General features: G+C 40.5%; 1 protein-coding gene across 8 annotated transcripts in view; it reads left to right on the top strand.

The window, feature by feature from the left end:
• The first annotated feature begins 519 nt into the window (after positions 1-519).
• The window catches only part of LOC149315985 (retinoblastoma-binding protein 5), a 34,627-nt gene continuing 13,547 nt past the window's right edge, over positions 520-21,599 (top strand). For 7 of the 8 annotated variants that reach the window (XR_016280428.1, XR_016280430.1, XM_089514542.1 and 4 more), the window contains exons 1-12: positions 520-589; positions 2,866-2,891; positions 3,217-3,389; positions 5,092-5,232; positions 6,449-6,611; positions 8,333-8,442; positions 10,229-10,348; positions 11,720-11,873; positions 11,972-12,043; positions 12,464-12,581; positions 15,117-15,186; positions 20,560-20,789. Coding sequence is in view for 5 of the 8 variants with exons in the window: in XM_089514542.1 (XP_089370668.1) it covers positions 571-589; positions 2,866-2,891; positions 3,217-3,389; positions 5,092-5,232; positions 6,449-6,611; positions 8,333-8,442; positions 10,229-10,348; positions 11,720-11,873; positions 11,972-12,043; positions 12,464-12,581; positions 15,117-15,186; positions 20,560-20,789 (1,396 nt within the window). In the remaining 3 variants the exon portion in view is untranslated. Of the gene's footprint in view, positions 590-1,820; positions 1,869-2,865; positions 2,892-3,216; positions 3,390-5,091; positions 5,233-6,448; positions 6,612-8,332; positions 8,443-10,228; positions 10,349-11,719; positions 11,874-11,971; positions 12,044-12,463; positions 12,582-15,116; positions 15,187-20,559; positions 20,790-21,599 lie in introns of those variants that run through there. The other variant, XR_016280429.1, reaches the window with a different exon arrangement.

The raw sequence follows: 21,599 nt of genomic DNA on the forward strand, positions 1-21,599 counted from the left end.
TTATAATTCAGATACAAAAGCATCCCATCCAAGGAAGCAGCCCTCACTCACGTCCTCCTCCTTCCCTTCCATTCATAAATCCCTTTTTCCTTCAGGCACATCCCTTCTTCTTCCCATTTAGATTTGTAAACTAAGACTGAGTCCCTGTACTGGGAGAAAGGCGGATGATGATGATGATGATGATGATGATGATGATGATGATGATGACGACGATGATGATGATGATGATGATGATTTATTTCCTGTCATCCCGGAACCCTTTTCACATGTCTCCTTGTTTCCGGCCGGCGTACTTTATTTGCCGTACGCAGCCACTTAGCTGTCTATAGCAATGCCTGTTTCTTCCACAACTCAAAAGTATATCTCCCTCAGCGTTCGCGTCGTTCGGCGAATTCGCGTCGAGGGCGGACCCAGGGCCCTGGCGTTCAGCATGACGGGGGGAAAACGGATGCTTAGGAGGGAGCGGGCGGCGGTTTTGTCAGGCGGCGCTGAGGGCAGCCCTCATCCGGTCGAGGCCCCCTGGGTCCTTGGATTCGGAGCGGGCTCGGAGGGAGCGAGAGAGCGGCCGAGATGAACCTGGAGCTGCTGGGTGGGTGGCTCTGAGGCGCTGCGCGGGGCTTTTCTCTGAGGCGAGGGAGCGGGGAGGAGGGCCGGTGGGTGGGTTGGGCCGCGGAGGGGCACCGGAGCATCCCAGGCTGGACCAAGGAGCCCGGAAGACCGTTGTTGGGGGAACCATCCTCCGCGCGACATGGCAACAGGGCAAGCGCTCATAGAACCAGAGAGTTGGAAGAGACACAAGGGCCATCCATCCAGCCCCATTCTGCCATGCAGGAACTCCCAGTCAAAGCATCCCCATTGACAGATGGCCATCCAGCCTCTGCTTAAAGACTTCCAAAGAAGGAGACGCCACTACACTCCGAGGAAGGAGTGGGTTCCACTGTCGAACAGACCTTACTGTCAGGCATCTTTTTTCCTGGAGCTTGCATCCATTGTTCTGTTTTCTAGTCTCTGGAGCAGCAGAAAACAAGCTTGCTCCCTCCTCAATATGGCATCCTTCAAATATCTGACTGCATTCAGTCAGGGAGGACACAGGGCCTGAGCAGCAGAGGATTTGATTTGAGGGCAGTTAACCACAACAACAACAAATGTGTACATATTCCAGAATCTGAAATACAAAACCTTTCTGGTCCCAGGTATTTTGGATAAGGGAGACTCAGCCTCTGTGTGTTTGCGGAAGGGATGCCCATCATTTCCATGCAGGGTGGCCAGCAGTCCTAACCACAAAGGAGGACAAAGCACTGCAGAATGTAGGACATTACAAAGGAAAAACCAAAACCTCTAATATATAAATAATCATGCTTCTTAGTCATGCTCAAAATGGAGGTCATCTTGGAATTCCTCTTGGACAGAAGGTTGAAATGTAGGGCATGTTATGGGAACGGAGGACCTCTGGGAACTTGTTTGTGATGCATTGTGTTTAGTCATGTGTTGGGTGATCCTGCGGATGAGGCAGTTTTATTCAACAGAATACCACATGAATAAATTGTAAGCTGTAGAAAATGTGATTCTATAAAGGGGAGGGAACTGATAATGATGATGTCTTTATAATCGAGCAATCAGCTCTGTGAATTAATTATAAACTACAGAAATCAAGTCCAGAGACAGGGCCATGTCAATCTGGGGAGACCTTTCAAAGTGTCTGTGCAACCTAGCAAACCAATTTAGATCAATTAATGTTGTCTCTTCCCCCTTAGAAAGAACCGTAGATGTATCAAAGAATTACCCAGCACCAGAGGATACATGCAGCCAATTAAATATGAATGAAAGGAAGTCCACTGGCTGCATTAATTCCCTTCACTAAGAAGACAGTGAGTTTGTACTACCAAAGAAATCAAATCAAACGTTTACCAGGAGAAGTTGCTACTTTTTAGAGCTCCAGATCAGTAACTCCAGTTATAAATACGCAAAGGGATCTTGTAGCACATTTGAGTCTAGCAGAAAGAAAGAAAGAAAGAAAGAAGGAAGGAAGCTAGTAGCATTAGCTTTCATAGACTTGAGCCTTCTTCCTGAGTTTCTGTATGGGGAGCAGACTGATGATTATGATATGAAAGAGGTGTTTGACACTTTCCTCTGCTCTTGTGTGTTTGTGTTGCCTATGGACTTATGGTGCCTTTGTAGTTTTTTTCATAGGCGCGGACTATTCAGAGGTGGTTTTGTCAGTTTTTCCTCTGAAATATAGCCAGCAGCACCAGGTATTCGTAGGTGGTCTCTCATTCAGTTACTAACTAGGGCTGACCCAGCTTAGCCTTCAAGATCAGACAGGATCTAGTGCCTTTAGAGTATTTAGGTGCCTGCTTTTCATTGTTATTGTATGCCTTCAAGTTGTTTCCAATTTATGGCAACCCTAAAGCAAACCTATCATGGGCTTTCTGGAGCTGAGAGTTTGTGACTTGCCTAAGGTCACCCAGTGGGTATCCATGACCAAGTGAGAATGTTAACCCTGGTTTCCAAGTCGTAATCCAGTGCTCAAACCACTCTGCTACACTGTCTCTTGATTCAGGAACTGCTAAACAGCATTGTGTTTTGTGCCCAAATGACAGATTTGATTCCACCTCTGAAGAGCGGGATATAAATAAATAAATATTATATTAAACTGGCTGCACTCTGTTGCTAGTTCTTCCTTCACATTCTGGAGTGTGGATTCACATAGTGAAATGATAAACCTGATCCTGTAAATCAGTGATATGAACTGTGTGACACCCTACTTTCATTTTATGGAAGGCATGGGTTTATTTTTTTTAACAATTTAAACAGTGGTAGAATTTGTACAACCTTTTCATGCTTTGTGCTTCTCTTTTGTTTCAGAATCCTTTGGACAGAACTACCCAGAGGTAAATGCCTTTTCAGTTTTACACTTGCTATTCTAATACTGCTTATGACTTTGTTTTGATATATTTGAAGTAGGGAGGAAGATTTTTTGTGAGCTGTGATGTGAGTGAGTAGTTATGGTTTATTAAATTTCATCTCACATTTCTACTGTAAAAATAGGATCCTTCCTCTTTATGGATTTTCACTGTACAATCATCACATCTTGAGTGTCTGAGTGATCTCTCAAGAGGGTTTGGCCTTGTTTTGTCTGGAACATTTTAAAGCTGTGACCTAAGCTGCTTAGAAATGAAATTTATTTCAATTATTTATATGCCTTTTTGCTTTCAGGAAGCTGATGGCACATTGGACTGTATTAGTATGGCCCTTACATGTACTTTTAACAGGTGGGGCACTCTCTTAGCGGTGGGTTGTAATGATGGTCGAATTGTCATCTGGGACTTCTTGACAAGGGGCATAGCAAAAATCATCAGTGCCCATATCCATCCAGTCTGTTCTTTATGGTAAGAAATTATCTTAATACAAGTAGAATCGTATTTGTACATAACATGCCTGCAGCTTAATATGAAAGATCAGTTGTTACTATTAGTATTCATGGTCGAAAGAAATTCTGTATGTGCACAGTCAAAATGTATATCTAATATAATCTCTGACACTTTCATCTTTTATTATGATATTTTTTTAAAAATAGTACTTTGGAATGGGTTTTTTTTTTGGGGGGGTTCTCAAACAGAATATGATGGGGAAAACTGTAAAGCATTTTTAATATCCATGTTTTATTCCAAGATCTTTAAAATCACCATTTAATTCTACTTTAAATGTATTGATGCCTGAGTGATTATGACTTGAGCCACATCTTTTAGGGAATAGAATGGAAAACTTTTCAGCCTAAGGACCACATTTGTATCTGTGTAAGCATCTTAGGGTATCATGCCAAATGCAGTTGTGACCAAAGTGACCAAAACCTAAAGTAGCTCTGGGCCAGAACATTTCCTTTCATCCCTTTGCTGTTTTCCTGTTTATTTTTCTTGCTCTCTGCATCCTTTCTTTTCTCAGTTTTTATCTCTCCTCCTTCTCCCAATTTATCTCTTGCTGTGTACTGAAAAAAGGTAATCCCTTTCTAGTGCACAAAGTATGCTAATAATTTTTGCAAACATACAGTGATTAATGGAGCACACAAATAAATTCCAGACAAAAATTAGCATGTGCTTTATAGACTATAAGAAAGCATTTGTCTGCATAGATCACAAAAAGCTATGGATGGCTCTTAAAGCCATGGGAACACCAACACATCTGATAGTCCTGTTGAGAAAGCTGTACAGCAGGCTTAATGCTGAATGTAAACAAAAATAATGACCATGGAGGAACTATATAAGTCCAACCTCGACAATGAGGAAATCAAAATAGTTTTTAAAAGTTCCTGTACCTTGGATCAAACGTTGATGAGAATGGAGATTGCAGTTAGTAAATTAGAAAAAGACTCAGAATGGGAAGGACAGCTATGAAGGAACCAGACAAGATCCTACAGTATAAAGATATACAACTGAGAACTAAAGTTAGACTCATCCAAGCCATTGTATTTCCCATCACCATGTATGGATGCGAGAACTGGACAGGGAAGAAAGTACAGTAAAGAAAAGGGAAATCAACACATTTGAGACATGGTGCTCAATCAGGGAGGTTACAACCTGAAATTACAGGATCTAAGCAGAGCAGTAGAGGACAGAGGGATGGAGATGTCTCTTCCACAGGGTTGCCATTAGTCAACGATGGCTCAAGGGCAGTTATCAACAGCAACAAGTGATGAAAGTAGAAACTGATAACTTTATACATTGCAAGATCATTGCAGAAAAGAGGAAGGAAAAAGCACATGGCTCGTTGTAAGATGAGGTTTGGTAGTTGTAGCAGGTGAGGTGTTCCTCACAGCTGGTGTTCCCCATATTTTTTACTCTGGTATGAGGATATGTTTAAAAACATGTTCCATGCACAGATAACCTAATTCATCATTTCTAAAACCATAGTGACATTGGAAATGAAATACAATCATTGCAGACTATATGCATTCACTTCTTTTGACAGGACTCACTTTTGATTTAAATAGGATTGAGATGCTGTAGAAAATGACCATTTAAAATTATTGTTAAGATTAAAGTAATTGAGAGGTTATATTAATATATTAATCTTATGTTAATCTTTCTTTTTTAGCTGGAGTAGAGATGGTCACAAATTGGTTAGTGCATCAACTGATAATATGGTATCTCAGTGGGATGTTCTTACAGGTGATTGTGACCAGAGATTTCGTTTCCCTTCACCTATCCTGAAAGTCCAGTATCATCCTCGAGATCAGTAAGTAATATTGACACAGATCTTTTTGTTGGGTGGTTTGAGAAGGCTGAAAGTTTTCTTAGTTGTAGTATTCTAATCATTGTTCAAATTTCATAGTATATATTTTTCAAATTTGTTCTTTGTCTCATTTGGGTATAATTTAAATTGGCTAGATTTTTGTGCAGAAGTTGAAAATGAAAAACTAAAAACTGTTCTCATACCCCGCTTCTGTTCAGCTCTTAGATGTCAGGAGCAGGGTCAGGAGGTGCGTGGATGTTGGAAATGGGGTGGGACCAAGAAATATGACTGCAGGCATGTTTTTGAATACCTCTTATATTTTACTAAAACTCAGTGGTATCACTAGGTGGTGTGGGGCATGCGGAGTGCACTGAATGGCACCCTAGAAGAGTGGTGATAACCAATTGGCCTCCCCTGCACCTCCTTGCTGCAGCCCTGTTTTTCTCAAGAGGAGAACAGGGTGGTGGTAAAGAGCAAAGCCAAGCACCCCCCCTCCACACACACACACACCTCCTTCCCACTGCCATCTTTGGAAGTCCCCCCCCCCCCCCCCAGAAAGCCCCGTGCTATCTGCAACTTGAGCATCTTGCTTGGTTTCTGTCCTTAAACATGTTTCCTTGTTCTTGTCCCTTCATTTTCTTTGTTGCCATCTTCTAATTTTTTTTGGCAGGGGGCTCCCTCTGTTCTCTTGATCTTTTGATCTGTACTGTCAGACTGGTTCAAATCTCCTAAACCTTTTCTCTCTCTTTTCCTATACCAGAAGTATGACAGTGTTTATTCTTTGTGTTTGTAAAGTCTGCACAAAAGAATATCTTATTCTTCTATACATATCCTTTGCTTGTTCTAGTAGTTATTAGTGTGGGATTGTTGAAGTCATCCAATCCAAATGATAAAAAAAATTCTCTCTCCACCCAATTTTTAAAAATTTTACTACCTGCTTCCCTTACATTTCCTTACGTTTCCATTCCCATCCCTCACCCAACAAGATAACTTTAATGGAAGAGATAAAAAACATTAGAACATACTGTTATAAAACTCTGAAGAAGAGATATGTATTATTGATATGATGGATAGTAATAAAGAGCTTCATATATTACCTCTTTTGCCTAAATTAGTTTCCTAATTCTAATCCCAAAGATAGTGGCATTTTTAGATTCTCATATTTGAAAATATCTCTCTTTTGCTTTTTGTTCTGTTCCCCCTCGCCTTACTTTTTAAGGAACAAGGTCTTGGTATGCCCAATGAAGTCTGCCCCAGTCATGCTAACACTGTCTGATTCAAAACATGTTGTCCTACCAGTGGATGATGATTCTGATCTGAATGTGGTGGCTTCTTTTGACCGGCGAGGAGAATATATCTATACAGGAAATGCTAAAGGCAAGGTGAGCAGTCACTGGACTGATCTATAGTGGATTGAGGTTTTAACTATCTGTTATACAACACCCTTTAAAACAGTGTTTTCTTTCCGTTGTGTGGATTAAAATCTCCCTTAAATAACTTGGGCACCACAATCCTAATGATGTTTACTCTGAAATAAATTTCACTGAGATAGTAGAGCCAACTCCCAGGTAAACGTGCATAGTATTGTACCCATAGACTATAGTTCATACTTGCTTAAGTCTCATTGAACTCAATGGAATATAAATTTGACTAGTCGTGTGTAGGATTTCTCTTTGGATTGTTGTCGTACACACACACACACACACACACACACACACACTTTGACTAATTATGTGTAACCATGTATGGGAGCTGGTTGTTGCAGATCTATTTAAATCAAAACATTCTTTTGGGATTACTGGTAAAATCAGTATTAGAAAAGTTGCAATTACTGTAAGGCTTTGGAATTCTACTTTCAAAATCCACACATTTGATTGTGAGCTGATTTGAATGCACTTTAATGTAGAAAGGTGGGATAGATAATTTTGAATATAGCAGATATTAAACTTAATAGACAGTATAGCAGTGTTTTGATCAGATAGACAATGGAATGTCTGCCAAGCTGTTCAGCAGTTTGCATAGGTGCTCTATTTGCAAAGATGAACTTTGTTTGATTGTTTGTTTTTGAAGAGGAAAATTGAGGTACATTTTTGGATGCACACCAGGAAGACATAGCTAACTACATCTACATTAATTTGACCAAAAATCTATAGAATTATAGCTCACCTTTGAATGTTCTGGTGTTTACTTTTCTGTAACATGGCAGGCATGCTAGAAATATGCCTGCCACTTAAAAGTTTTGTTTATATAATTCATCTTGGTCACTCAGTGAATGTATGAAGATGTTTTAAGGATATGATTGATTGCTACACTCAGAACAAATTCACTACTTTAACGGGGAGAGGGTCCTATGGGCACACATTTGTGCCCAACAAATTGAGAAGCCTGGCCAGTCAGGATACATAGTGGAAAAAAGGGACTGTTACATGATTGGAGTTTTTTCTTCACTAATTCTAAGTGTGTCTAGTCCCCAGCAGATACATCCATACACACAGACACACATGCTCCCATCTGTGTTTCTTTCTTTCTAGTTTATATCTTACCTTTCAGATAATTGCTGTTTTCCAAAGTAGCTCAAGTTCATATATAGGAGAATCAGTCAGTACCATCAGATTTCACAAACCAAAAAGACAAAGAAAAGGGAATAGAATAAAAAAGGAAGATCAAAGTGTTGAGGTATAGCTGGATAATTATAACCAGTTTGAATCAGGCATGAATAGTAACTGATGGATTTTATTCCCCTGTCTGATGGACAGGATTAGACTACACATTTTCCTTGATTCTATATTCCCATGTTTTAGAGGATGAATTACATTTACAAAGATTTTTATATACTTATATCCATTCCATGAGTGTCATCATTGCCTTAAATTCATCATCTGCCCTTGGTGTTACTGCTACTTTTTTTAAGGGATGAGGCATGCTGATGTGGTTACATCCCTTCATTAACATCTCATAGGTTACTGGTAGAACTGCAACTTGTTATGGCACATGTTGATGTCTGTGCAGGCTTTCACTGTTTTTCTTGTAAACTAAATAAAGATAAAGTGGTATATAGGCAACAAGAAAAGGTACTTCAGTTATTTCTTGCTTGTCTCTTTAGATCTTGGTCTTAAAGACAGACACTCAAGACCTTGTTGCTTCATTCAGAGTAACAACAGGAACTAGCAACACCACAGCTATTAAATCTATAGAGTTTGCTCGAAAAGGAAGGTGAGTTAAGTCTGTAGCCCTATATACATTTTCAAACTGTGTTTACTGTAAACATAATGGAGAAGAGCAGTTTCCACTATTTTATGTGATGAACAGAATGTTACCATGTTCTGTGTGTTCCAAATGTGTGTGCTGTTGGTAACCCTTATCGTATGAGGTTCCTAATGGTCTACAATAGATGGTTATATGTGTGTAGTCTTGTGTGTGTACAATTCTTAGTTGGAACAAGGACAGAGTGAATTCCAATTCCTCTTCTGTGTTCTGTGTGAATACTCTTTGAACGTGTGAATAGGGCTTATTTCCATAACCATCTATAGGGGAAACTATAAATGTGTTACTTCCCTGAAGTTGCAGGACTGCAACTCCAGTCAGCCATCACTTGCATAGTCAATACTTTGAGGAAAGATGGGAGTTGCAATCCAACAGTATCTGAGTTCCACACATTCTTATCCTTGCTTTATATTGACTGATAGTGGTTGTCATTTCCTGCTACTTAATTCTTTTACAATGAAGATGCTGGGAGTTGAGCTTAGGATCTTCTGCATGCAAATCATGTGCTCTCAAAATCCTTTCTCTAGTTTCCTTTTTGTGGTTCTTTCTCCAAATGCCCTTACTGACAGTGAAGGCAGCTGGAGTACAGATAGCTAAATTCACCAGCAGTAGCCAAGTGGATACATTCACCTGTGAGGTTAACTTTGTGTTGTCTTTGAAACATTGTGTCTTTGGTACTGGGATGTTTGTATTAACAACTTTTAGATGAGAACTACTGCGTGTCAGGCTGTTAGTCTTTCAGCAGACTCAGGGGCTGTGAACACCAGCCATTAAGGCTGGCCTGGGGGTGGAGTCAGGGCATAGCGTCCACATGACATGCACCCCAACGCGGCATGACACTGTGTGCTGCTTCACATAGTGCATGGCATCACGTCGCTCCTGGCACTGCGTCTACATGACACAGCGCCAAAGGAGCATCTTAAAGCCACAGCTATTACGTCCTTTCCAGGGTGCAAAAGGGAGCTGCTTTTTTGTGGCTCCTTTTTGCCCTGTGGAGAAGAGAGATTGGGGCCATGGAGTGCAGTTGCTACAGCCCCAATCCAATGCATCTGCAGGTGGCTGCAGTCCGCCCCTTAGGGGCAGTCTGCAAAGCCTCTCAGTGATCTTTAGTTCTTGATAGCAATGCTTCTCAAGCTATCAATGCAGGGAACCAGCAATTTTTTTTCCAGTTTGCCAGGGACTAGCACTATGTTTTTACCCATTGCCTACAATTGTTTCTTTTCTGGAAATTTCCCAAGGGCCAACAGCCAATGGCTCAGGAACTGGTACTATTCCAGAGACCACCAGAACTGCTTTATAAAACAAGCTTAAGAATTTTGATGGCCTTGGTTGCTTCTAAACATCTTTTAAATTGAAATGAAAGAGATGTCATAACATGAGCTGATTTGAAAAACAGCTCCTTTGGTATAAAATATTGTGACTGAAATGGAAAAAAATACTATAAATAGTTGTGCGTGCTCAAGAAAACTTTGAGCACATTTTCTTGAACGACAGTTTTATGCCACATGATGACCTGCTGTTGACACTGAAGGACTTTCAAAAGCAGCTTGTGCTGTGACACTGAGGTCTTCAATTCAAAGAAAAACGTCAGCTGTCCCACTGGGAATTCCCCAATTTGGGAAGGAAATCTAAAAAAAAGGTTTTGGGTTTTCAGTTTAGCATGTTGATCTTGTTGCTTACACTCACATTTTATGAAACAGTGGCTGAGTATTTGCATATCTCTTCCATCCCTCAGTTGCTTCCTAATAAATACTGCTGATCGTATAATCAGAGTTTATGATGGTCGAGAAATCTTGACCTGTGGTAGAGATGGAGAACCAGAACCAATGCAGAAACTACAGGATTTGGTGAACAGGTAAAACTGTGAAGGAGGTGACTGTTTTGAGGCTTACTTTGCTTGAAGTATTTAAAGTTTGCTATAGAACTGTTAGTTTATTATCTGATAATTAGTGGCTTTGCAAGCTTTCAAGAAGTGTTAATTAAGGCATTACCCAACCTTCGGCTCTTATCTTGTTACTGATTAATCCACAATGTTCTCACCATATATGGAAGGACAGGATGCCCTAGCTTGCTCTAAATGCAATTATCTGGACGTTAACTGGGAGTAAAACCTATTAAACACAGTGAGGCTTGCTTGTTGGTAAATATCCATTGAATCAGGCTGTTTGCCTAATGTTTGCCTAAGTTGAGAATATGGTTCTGTCAGCGGTGCAGCGACTCGTGTCTCATCTTCCTAGCAACTCACTCAGAGTTGTTTGGAGTTGAAAATAATGGCCTGTAATCTAATGCATACTTATATGAAGGTGTTACATGAGAGAAGGAGCCAAGTGGCCATTGGGTCCAGCCAATGAAGTGGAGAAATTCCTGCTATCTCACCCTACACTCCAGTGCAGTCAAATAGCTGTTGTAGATAATTCTGGGAGATGACAAGCTTTGGTTTTGACCAGGCTGATAAGGGCTCAGTGTGTCACTTCTCCCTCTGAAACAGACAAGTAGAATGTTGAGGTGTCTGTACTTAGACCAGTCACCAGACTCTTTTCATACTTCTAGAGTCATTTCCTCTGCACCAATTGAACTATCCTCCTAGTGTTATATTTTTCAGTAAGCCAGTTTCTGTGACTAAAGTAACTAAACATGTTTTTAACGTCTGTAAAAATTATGATAGAAAAGCAAGCATTGTGACTGAAAATTCTGTAGTCCTTTTTCAAGTTAAAAACTTTGCAGTCACAATGCTTACTTTTTATCTTCTGCAGATTGCAAAGAGGGTCGGTCCGTTCCTTTTGTCAGGAAGCTCGGCTTACCAAAAAGTATAATAGGAGAATAGTTCAGTTAGTGCAGAGGAATGACTAGAATTTTGATATACACGTATCCAAAACACATACCCTTTATTCTGTTTTTTAGTTTGCAATAATCCTATATAATAGATTTATTTTTTTTTATTGAAAGGTTTTCCAACATTTATTTAATTATACGTAATCCATCCATTGAGTATAAGATCAAACAAATGAACATAGGGAAATATTTCTTGTCTTGACTAATATAATTAATTGGTATAATTTACATTTCAGAACTGCTGTTTACAGCTTCAAAACTTCACACACCTCAGTACATATAAACTATCTTTTGAATATTACCCCTTTTGGAGCTGAAGTGCTCTAGAACCCTTACTTCACTGTAGTGCACAGTAGCACAACCAAATCTGCTTTGTTCATGCCTTTTCCTGCAGGACACCTTGGAAGAAATGCTGTTTCTCTGGTGATGGAGAGTATATTGTTGCAGGGTCAGCACGTCAGCATGCTTTGTATATCTGGGAGAAGAGTATTGGAAACCTAGTGAAAATTCTTCATGGCACTAGGGGGGAACTGCTGCTAGATGTAGCAGTAAGTGTTTCTTTATCTTTTAAAGGGATTCATAGTCACAAGAGACCTACCTATTTGTTTTTTTAACACTCCCACTCAAAGCCGTCTTTGTCTTTTAGTGGCATCCTGTCCGGCCTATCATTGCTTCCATTTCCAGTGGTGTGGTCTCCATCTGGGCTCAAAATCAAGTGGTAGGTGGAAGCACTGATTAATGTTTTTTCGTTTCATGGATTCAGTTTTCAGTTATCCATACCATTTGCACAAACCTAAACACTATGGAACCAGCATCCTTTGTAAAATATTATTCAGAGAGATCTGAATAATTTCTGAACTGTTGAAAAATGAACTGCATATAGCCAGAGGGCTGAGACTTCCTTTCACTGTTGAGAGAATAAAGTAATGAAAAGGATGAAAGAGATCCAGCTATGACATTACACAACGTAATTAAGTGGCCCACTTGTTCAGCAGGCCTTGTGACTTTAGGAAGGTTTGTCTTGTGATGTTACACATGGTTTGTGGACCTTTGCTGCATAGCTAAGTTGTGGTGATGTAGTTGTTTCTCAGTTGTGTAATGTCATGGCAGTGAAATGTTCTTTGGGTTTGTGATTTAGGAAAACTGGAGCGCTTTTGCACCTGATTTTAAAGAACTGGATGAAAATGTTGAGTACGAGGAACGTGAGTCTGAATTTGACATAGAAGATGAAGATAAGAGTGAGCCGGAGCAGACAGGTAAAGAATGCATTGATTGAAAATTCAAGCTGCTCAGTGTAAAAGTTGAATAGCTTATGACCTAACTTCCTAGCAAACCCACAGCATAAATTACTGTCTCCCTGCCTCCAGAATTTGGTCCTGGCAATTTTTATTCTCTCTCACACATAAAAGTACCATATAAGATTAGCACAAAAAGCAGCTATGTTATTTACAAAAACATCACTCCATTGGGCTTGTATGCATAGGTAGTAACGGATGAAGTCCTTTTTCATTTTGATGTAACAATATTTGGCCTGAATATCAACACTCACCACACTGGTTTGGAAGATGTAAGCTATTCTTGTGCAAGCACTAACTTCCCAATGTCTAATGATTACACAGCCGGCCCTCTGTAACCCTATGGTTACATGGTTTGAAAATATATTTTTTTTAAAATCCCGAAAAACTTTGATTTTGCTATTTTATATAAGGGACATCGTTTTATTCCCCACTGTATGGGATTTGAGCATCCATGTATTTTGGTATCCACGGGGGATCCTGGAGGCAAACCACAGCAAATAGCAAAGGCCCACTATAAAGTCATCCCTCAGTTTTCGTGGACTTGAGATCTGTGTCTCTCGCATATATGTGAGTGGAAAACAATGTGACACACCCTCCCATTCAAGCCAATGGGACTTGAATATATGCAAATTTCCATTTTTGCAGGGTGTGTGTGTCCAGAATGGATCCCCCACGAAAACGGAGAGGTGACTGTACTGTGTTCTTTGAGGATCTAGTCAAATCATTGTAGTATTCCACTGTCTACTTGGCAAGAGGTTTACTTTATTTTGCCTACCAGGAGTTGCCAGCCTGATACTGACCAGAAATTTTGGACTACAGTCCTCATCAACTTTTACCAGCATGTCCACTGGTCAGGAATGATGGGAGTTGTAGTTCACCAACATCTTGAGGGGACTAAGTTGCTGCACCTGGCCTACAGTATATTTTGTTTTCTGTTCTCCTTTTCGTCAGTCACCTTTTTATGTTTCTCATCCAAAGAGTCCCCTCAGAGAGTTGTATCCTGTTTATTAGAGTGCCATGGGTACTTGAAATTGCAGTTGACACTGATTGATGTTGTGCCCGGCATATGTTTATTTACTTAAGAACCATCCCTACACCAGATACTGCCAATATTTTATCTGTACATTTGACCACCAAAATTGAAGTCATAAGAGGGAAAAATCATCCCTAGAAGCTGATAAAGGAAGCATTTAGGTGGCCTTTAGAAGGCTCAATGTTTATTTACACAAGGCTTAGCTTACCTGGTTATTTCTTTCACATCTGAATATGGTTAGTTTTGATTAAAAATTTTGCTGCAATATGTTGAACTGCTCGTTTTTGTGGTGTAAGAACATAGCAATTTTTTTTTTCTGTTGTGTCTGACACTGATGCTAATTTTGCTGTTAAAGGAGTAATGCTTAAGAACACATCTACATCGTTAACTGATGTATACCTATCCAGTGGCAGAATCTCAACTGGGATATACATAATGTTTTTATTATAAATTTCCAGTCAGAAGGATTAAAAAAAACTAATAGTATTCATTCTTTCAATACATGTATGCATTCAGGTGTTTAACAAGAAAGCTCTTCTTGACTTAGAAGAATTGTAAAGCTGACAACTAATTTAGTATCAACATATGTTGAACAAACAAACTTTACTGGTTAGTTAACTAAAGCTCACCAATTTCACTTGCATCAGGAAAGACATTGCTTGGAGTCCTCTGTGTCTGGAGTCCTATACTCACTAATTTGAGAATGAACCCTGGTGATTTCATATTTGAGTAGACTTGTGTAGTATTGCTCTGTCAGTAACACTGAGGCTAACAAGGGCCAATTGCTGAGACAGTCTGCAGAAAATACACAGAATAAAGCCACAATGAGTTGCTTCAGATTCCTAAACAGTGGCATTACTAGGGGTGTGTGGACCACTCCAGGTGACATGCCAGAAAAGGGGTGATACCTCCTGCTCTGGACAGCATAGTGCTGCTACTGAAGCCCACCACTTCTTTTTTGCTGCCCTGGCTCTTTTCCCAAGGAGGAATCAAGGCAGTGGAAGAAGAGGAAGGGTGAGTCTGGCCCTCTTGGGTTTGCCTCTGTGCAGCTTCATCATGAGGACGAAGCCGCATGGAGGCAAAGGGGGGGAATGAGCCTCCTTGCCCTCTTCTCTTCTCCTCTCCCTTTCCCTCTCCTCCTCTCCTCTCCCCTCCCCTCCCCTCCTCTCCCTTGCTCCCCCAACCACCCCCACCTCTGCACCATGTGATAACAAGCCTGGGGACACCACTGTTCCTAAAATATCTAATGAATCTGCTAGCGGATGGTATAATCTAGATACAGAATGACAAACATTGCTATAGCAAAATATTTAGAAATCAGAATAGTGTGTGTTTCATTTTGTGTATTAGTTTCCCCTTAACTACATGTTTGATTGTACTAACTAGGAGTTTAAACAAAATTTGTCAGTGAGATCTCTCAGTTCATTTTAGTTTGTAATTTAAATCTCTTTGTTTTGCAGGTGCTGATGCGGCAGAAGATGAAGAAGTGGATGTAACCAGTGTAGATCCTATTGCTGCTTTTTGTAGCAGGTAAAAGTGAAGGAAAGAATGCTAAAGGACTGTAAATTTTGGATGATTAATTTAATGGAAGTTAATAGATTAACAGCAAAATCCCACATTTTTATTGAGAAGTGTGTTCTGTCATGTTACGTGAAACTTGCTCTCTAGTACAGTGCGCCCATGTTTTACGCGTGCACAGCGTATGTGGCTTTCAGCATATGCTGAAAGCTGTGCCGGAAAAGCCCCTCACACACCCCAGAAGTAGTAATGGGGTGTGTGCCCGTGGCATGCACTGCACGCGCGAGCGCCATTACTTCTATTGGGTCTCCAGTACACACGGATTTCCCCTTACACAGAGGGATCCAGAATGGATCCCCGCATAAGGGGAGGGCCCACTGTAAGTGTAATTAGTGGCTTAAATGTATATACATCTTTAATATGAGTAAAATAATAGTTCTCCTGCAGTGTGGGAATGTAGCCTAGCATATATTAGCTCCTCCTCTTGGTCAGGAAGGCAGAAATTCATTATTTAGATTGGGTGTTTTCTTTCTGTTGAGGAAAGTGTAGATCCCAGTTTGTGTTCGGCCTCCCACAGAAAGCACATTTGCTAAAAGCTCAGCATTTTAAATTTGTGTGGCAGGCATTTTTTTTCTTTTCAGTAATTAATATGTCTTGTTTCTTCTGCTAAGAAGACCACAAATGGCCTGAATCACTATCATTGACATCACCCCTCTTTGGCTGGGGCGGGCAGCACTGGGAGAGTGCTCCCTCAGCTGATGAAGCTTCAGATCCAAAGCTTTATAGATGGAGATGAGCCAACAACTCACTGGATCACCTTTGATATGTTCACATAGAGTGAACTGAACAAGGCCACGCCACACTGATGTGGACGTAAGGGGTCAGCCTCCTTTAGAACAGACCTCTTCAATAGTGCATGGAATGGGCTTTCAGGTGTCTTCCCTTCCTCCACTCCTGATCGATGGAAGCACTTTTCACTCTGAATTTTATTGCTACGTAAGGCATCATAATTCAAGAGTTGGGATCCTTTAGAGTTTTGTGAGGGAACACGAAGGGTGTTCACTTTACATAACCCTCAGCAGCAACCATATCTCAGGTAATAGCAACAAGACAGGAAAAAAGTATCCTATTCTTTCTTTTCTTGTGAAGCAGTAACATCAGAGGGTGTTCTCAGAACCATGTGGAAAGCTGGCCTTGCTCTCTTGTGATTCCCCCTCCAACCCTAGGCAGCCCCCAAAAATGCTGGCAGCTGCTAAGTGGTGCTGCAGTAGTTTCAGTTCCTCCACAGCTGGGCTATCCACTCATACAGAGGCCACTTGTCTATCAGTGAGAAAGTCTGCACAGATCTTTCTCAGTTTCTCCCTTACCTTCAGATAGGGACAAGGGAGAACTGTGTGTAGATGAGAAAGCAGCTTCCCATCCCAAAAGCAAGCATGTATGCTTATTTTCCCCGGAGGATTTTTCCAAGTCTTTTCAACGAGTCTAAACAACACATTACAGGTTAAAGGTCAGTAATCTTCTAATAAGAGTGCTCAACAATGCCTCCTTTTCATCCTGGAAAGAAGTGACCAGTGGGGTCCCACAGGGCTCTGTCCTGGGCCCAGTGCTATTCAACATCTTTATCAATGACTTGGATGACAAAATTGGGGGCATACTTATCAAATTTGCAGATGACACCAAATTAGGGGGAATAGCTAATACTCCAGAGGACAGGATCAAGATTCAAAATGACCTGAACAGACTAGAAAATTGGGCCATAGCTAACAAAATGAAATTCAACACAGAGAAATGTAAGGTACTGCACTTAGGGCAGAAAAACGACAAGCACAGATATAGGATGGAGGAACCCAAAGGGTGCTCAACAATGGCACCTTTTCATCCTGGAGAGAAGTGACCAGTGGAGTCCCTTAGGGCTCTGTCCTGGGCCCAGTACTGTTCAACATCTTTATCAATGACTTGAAGGAAAAAATTGGGGGAATACTTATCAGATTTCCAGATGACACCAAATTAGGAGGAATAGCTAATACTCCAGAGGACAGGATCAAAATTCAAAATGACCTGAATACACTAGAAAGCTGGGCCACAGCTAACAGAATGAACTTCAACAGGGAGAAATGTAAGGTACTGCACTTAGGGCGGAAAAATGAAATGCACAGATATAGGATGGGGGACACCTGGCTTAAGGGGACAACATGTGAAAGGGATCTAGGAGTCCAAGTAGACCACAAGTTGAACATGAGTCAACAGTGTGATGCGGCAGCTAACAAGGCCAATGCGATTTTAGGCTGCATCAATAGAAGTATAGTGTCTAGATCAAGGGAAGTAATAGTGCTACTATATTCTGCTCTGGTCAGGCCCCACCTGGAATATTGTATCCAGTTCTGGGCGCCACAATTCAAAAAGGACATTGAGAAACTGGAGCGTGTCCAAAGGAGGGCGACTAAAATGGTGAAAGTTCTGAAAACCATGCCCTATGAGGAATGCCTTAGGGAGCTGGGGATGTTTAGCCTGAAGAAAAGAAGGTTAAGAGGTGATATGATAGCCCTATTTAAATATTTGAAGGGATGTCATATTGAGGAGGGAGCAAGCTTGTTTTCTGCTGCTCCAGAGACTAGGACTCGGAGCAATGGATGCAAGCTGCAGGAAAAGAGATTCCACCTCAACATTAGGAGGAATTTCCTCACAGTAAGGGCTGTTCGACAGTGGAACACACTTCCTAGGAGTGTAGTGGAGTCTCCCTCCTTGGAGGTCTTCAAACGGAGGCTGGATGGCCATTTGTCGGGGATGCTTTGATCTGGATTTCCTGCATGGCAGGGGGTTGGACTGGATGGCCCTTGCGGTCTCTTCCAACTCTATGATTCTCTGATTCTATGACACTTGGCAGAATGAAACTACGTGTGAAAGAGATCTAGGAGTCCAAGTAGACCACAAGTTGAACATGAGTCAACAGTGCAATGCGGCACCTAACAAGGCCAATGCGATTTTAGGCTGCATCAATAGAAGTATAGTGTCTAGATCAAGGGAAGTCATAGTGCCACTATATTCTGCTCTGGTCAGGCCCCACCTGGAATATTGTGTCCAGTTCTGGGCACCACAATTCCAAAAGGACATTGAGAAACTGGAGCGTGTTCAAAGGAGGGCGACTAAAATGATGAAAGGTCTGGAAACCATGCCCTACGAGGAACGACTTAGGGAGCTGGGGATGTTTAGCCTGGAGAAGAGAAGATTAAGAGGTGATATGATAGCCCTGTTCAAATATTTGAAGGGATGTCATATTGAGGAGGGAGCAAGCTTGTTTTCTGCTGCTCCAGAGACTAGGACCCGAAGCAATGGATGCAAACTGCAGGAAAAGAGATTCCACCTCAACATTAGGAGGAACTTCCTGACAGTAAGGGCTGTTCGACAATGGAACAAACTCCCTCGGAGTGTAGTGGAGTCTCCTTCCTTGGAGGTCTTCAAGCAGAGGCTGGATGGCCATCTGTCGGGGATGCTTTGATTGTGATTTCCTGCATGGCAGGGGGTTGGACTGGATGGCCCCTGTGGTCTCTTCCAACTCTATGATTCTATGATTCTTTGTGTGGTTTTGCATATTAAAATTAACTCAGATTCAGCCTCTGTACCATTTCCTGATGTTTTCTTAGATGTTTTTCATAAGGAATGGGCTTATACTGAGACTTTTTGAGTAAGTTTGGGGCAAGGAAAGTTCTTTGGTAATCTACCTTTTCAAGTTATAAAAAACGTTTAAAAGTGCCGGTAGTGAATACAGTATACCTGTGGCTGCACTAGTTTCTGGATCAGTTTACCTAAAGGATGGGTATGATATTCACAGAGAATTACACTAGGCCCTCCATATTTGTTGGGATTAGGGATGCTGGCCTAGTTATAACTCCACACATAGAGGTTTGAGAGGGTGAAATTAATTAAAAAGGGATATGACAACAATGTAATTCTTAGTGGCTTGTAGAGATTCTGTTTAGAGGATCTATTAGGTTCCTTGGTGAGCTTTTTTGTCATTGGTACTGTAAAAAAATTTGTAGGTTCAAGGAGGCTAATATTAAAATGGTTCTGTGCTCTCAAAGAAGTTGCTTCCCTTTAATGGTAATAATCAGGAAGGTCTCTCTTTGAGGCAGTCATGTTTTTGTATCCCACAATAAGCTACCCTACTCCCCTCCATGAAAAAAGGAAAGTTGAATTAACTGTAAAGTTCCTTTTTCTGCAATGAGTGTTTTTGTCTTAGCCCTTTTTTGTCACACAGACACGCCCCTTGAACAGTCCTAAAATCAAACTGTACCTTGAAGGTGACAGAAACTTGGGTAACATTGTTTATAGCTCTTCGGTTAGTAATGTTGTAAAATGGATACTGATCAGTTCTAGTTCTGTGTGACTTTCGTAACAAAATATAACTTGGGGAGGCTGAAATATCCTGTCTGTCTGGATGAGGATTGCACACCTTTTCTAAAACCAATCCCAAATCAGCAAAAGGGAGTTTCTCACATAAGCAGGCCTTTACTGTGGGCCAAACTGTGGTTCTATTTCTTCACTTCCCTAAGATGTTATGTTTTTTTGGAAGATGCATAATTGATTCCAACTCTATCACACTTTCCTTTCTCTTTCATATTTGAGCAAAGACAAACGTGGTTTTGACAGGCAAAGGACACTTCCATTTATGCTCCTGTTAGCTGCTCCTGGTTGCAAAACTTCTCTGTCCCATCATCCTCACTCTGGTTAATACATGTTTTTATTCATATGACTGGTAGTTGTGGCCCACTTCATTTGCTACATTTTACAGTGTATGCATAAAAATATTTGTAGATATGGGACACATGCATTATATTATATCCATATCTATAAGGATATGGAAGAGCTTGAAGAACTTACTAATTGGAGTACAGTTCACAGAATCACAAAGCCAGAATGGCCATTGGTTGGGTGATGATAATTAGATAGCTTATTTAATTGTTGTGCACCAGAAAAATAATCTTTACAAGCTATGCACATTTTTGTAAGTTGTATATTGTACAGGAAGCTCTGGAAGACACAACTGATTGCAGCTCCCTGTTGAATGCACACACAACAGCAAACCTGAACTACAGTCTTAGTAATGAGTGGACTTATTGTGTAGAGCAGCTTACCCCAACTTTGTGTTTTCCAGAGGTGTTGGACAACAGTTTCTGTCATTTCCAGTTGACCTGGGACAATTAAATTTCTATTTCAGCACATCTAGAGGGCATCAGAATAATTTCTATGCAGTGAACTATGAGACTAATTCCTAGGATTACACTGGGTCTTGTCTTGGATGAAGTAAGAACTTAAGAACAAATAAAGAAAAAAAAGCTATATGAGCTAGGCATAGTAAATGGGAACAAAATATTATTTTCTTGGCAGTGATGAAGAACTGGAAGATTCCAAAGCATTATTGTATTTGCCTATTGCTCCTGAAGTGGAAGATCCTGAAGAAAATCCATATGGCCCACCACCAGATGCAATCCAGACTGCATTACCTGATGACGCGTTAGGCTGTGAGAAGAAGAGGCAGTCCTTGTCTGATGGACCTCAGCCCCCGAAGAAGAAACCCAAAACAACAAACATAGAACTGCAGGGAGTTCCCAATGATGGTGAGTGGGAATTCTTGCTAAAAAACAAATAGATATCATTATCTAAAAAACTGATCAATATTTTTGGCAAAATTTGCTTTAAATGTTGATTCAATACAGTGACCAGTTCAGTGGACTGGAATGTCTATAGTTTTCTTTCTAAAGAAGAAAATCCAATTCCAAATATCAACACATTAATTTATTTTTGTTTCTTCTGCTCTTTGTAAGCCAGATGATTATTCAGTTTAAAAAGTTATTCTAAAATAAGCCATCTTTCCCATGCCCCTCCTTTTGCTAATGTTACTACTAAATTAAAATAAAGGTTCATGCAGCTTCTTACAACAAAACTCATTTTAAAAAAGTATCTCCCTATAAGTACCTGACTCAGTTTTGAGAGCCTTGAACGAGGGCTTTCTCTCAGTCCCATCACCATGAAAATTTAGTAAGATATGGAAGAGGGCCTTCTTGGTGGCTGCTCCAAAATAGGGAATTCTTTTTCACAAGGGGCTAGGCTGTCTTTTCTGCTTTGCTTCTGTGACATGTGAAAACATTTTTATTTAAACAGCATTTGATGATCTGCTGGGTCGTTTAGTAGAGTGGGTGCATATACTTTTATTGTAATTTTTAAAAATGCTTTTATATTGCTTAGTTTGTAATGTTTTAATTTGCTTATTTAGTTTCTCACTTTTGTGCTATAAATTGTTTTAGCTGTATTTTATTTTAACTTACACTATAAGCTAACTTTGGTCCCATATGGGAAGAAAGGTAGGATATAAATTATATAAGAAATAAAATAGGTATTTCTTTAGTAATGTGTGGTGCTATGCATTT

This window comes from Sceloporus occidentalis, unplaced genomic scaffold (genome assembly GCF_023333645.1).
Source record: "Sceloporus occidentalis isolate IW3139 unplaced genomic scaffold, rSceOcc1.0.p SCAF_3, whole genome shotgun sequence".
NCBI classification, from domain to species: domain Eukaryota; kingdom Metazoa; phylum Chordata; class Lepidosauria; order Squamata; family Phrynosomatidae; genus Sceloporus; species Sceloporus occidentalis.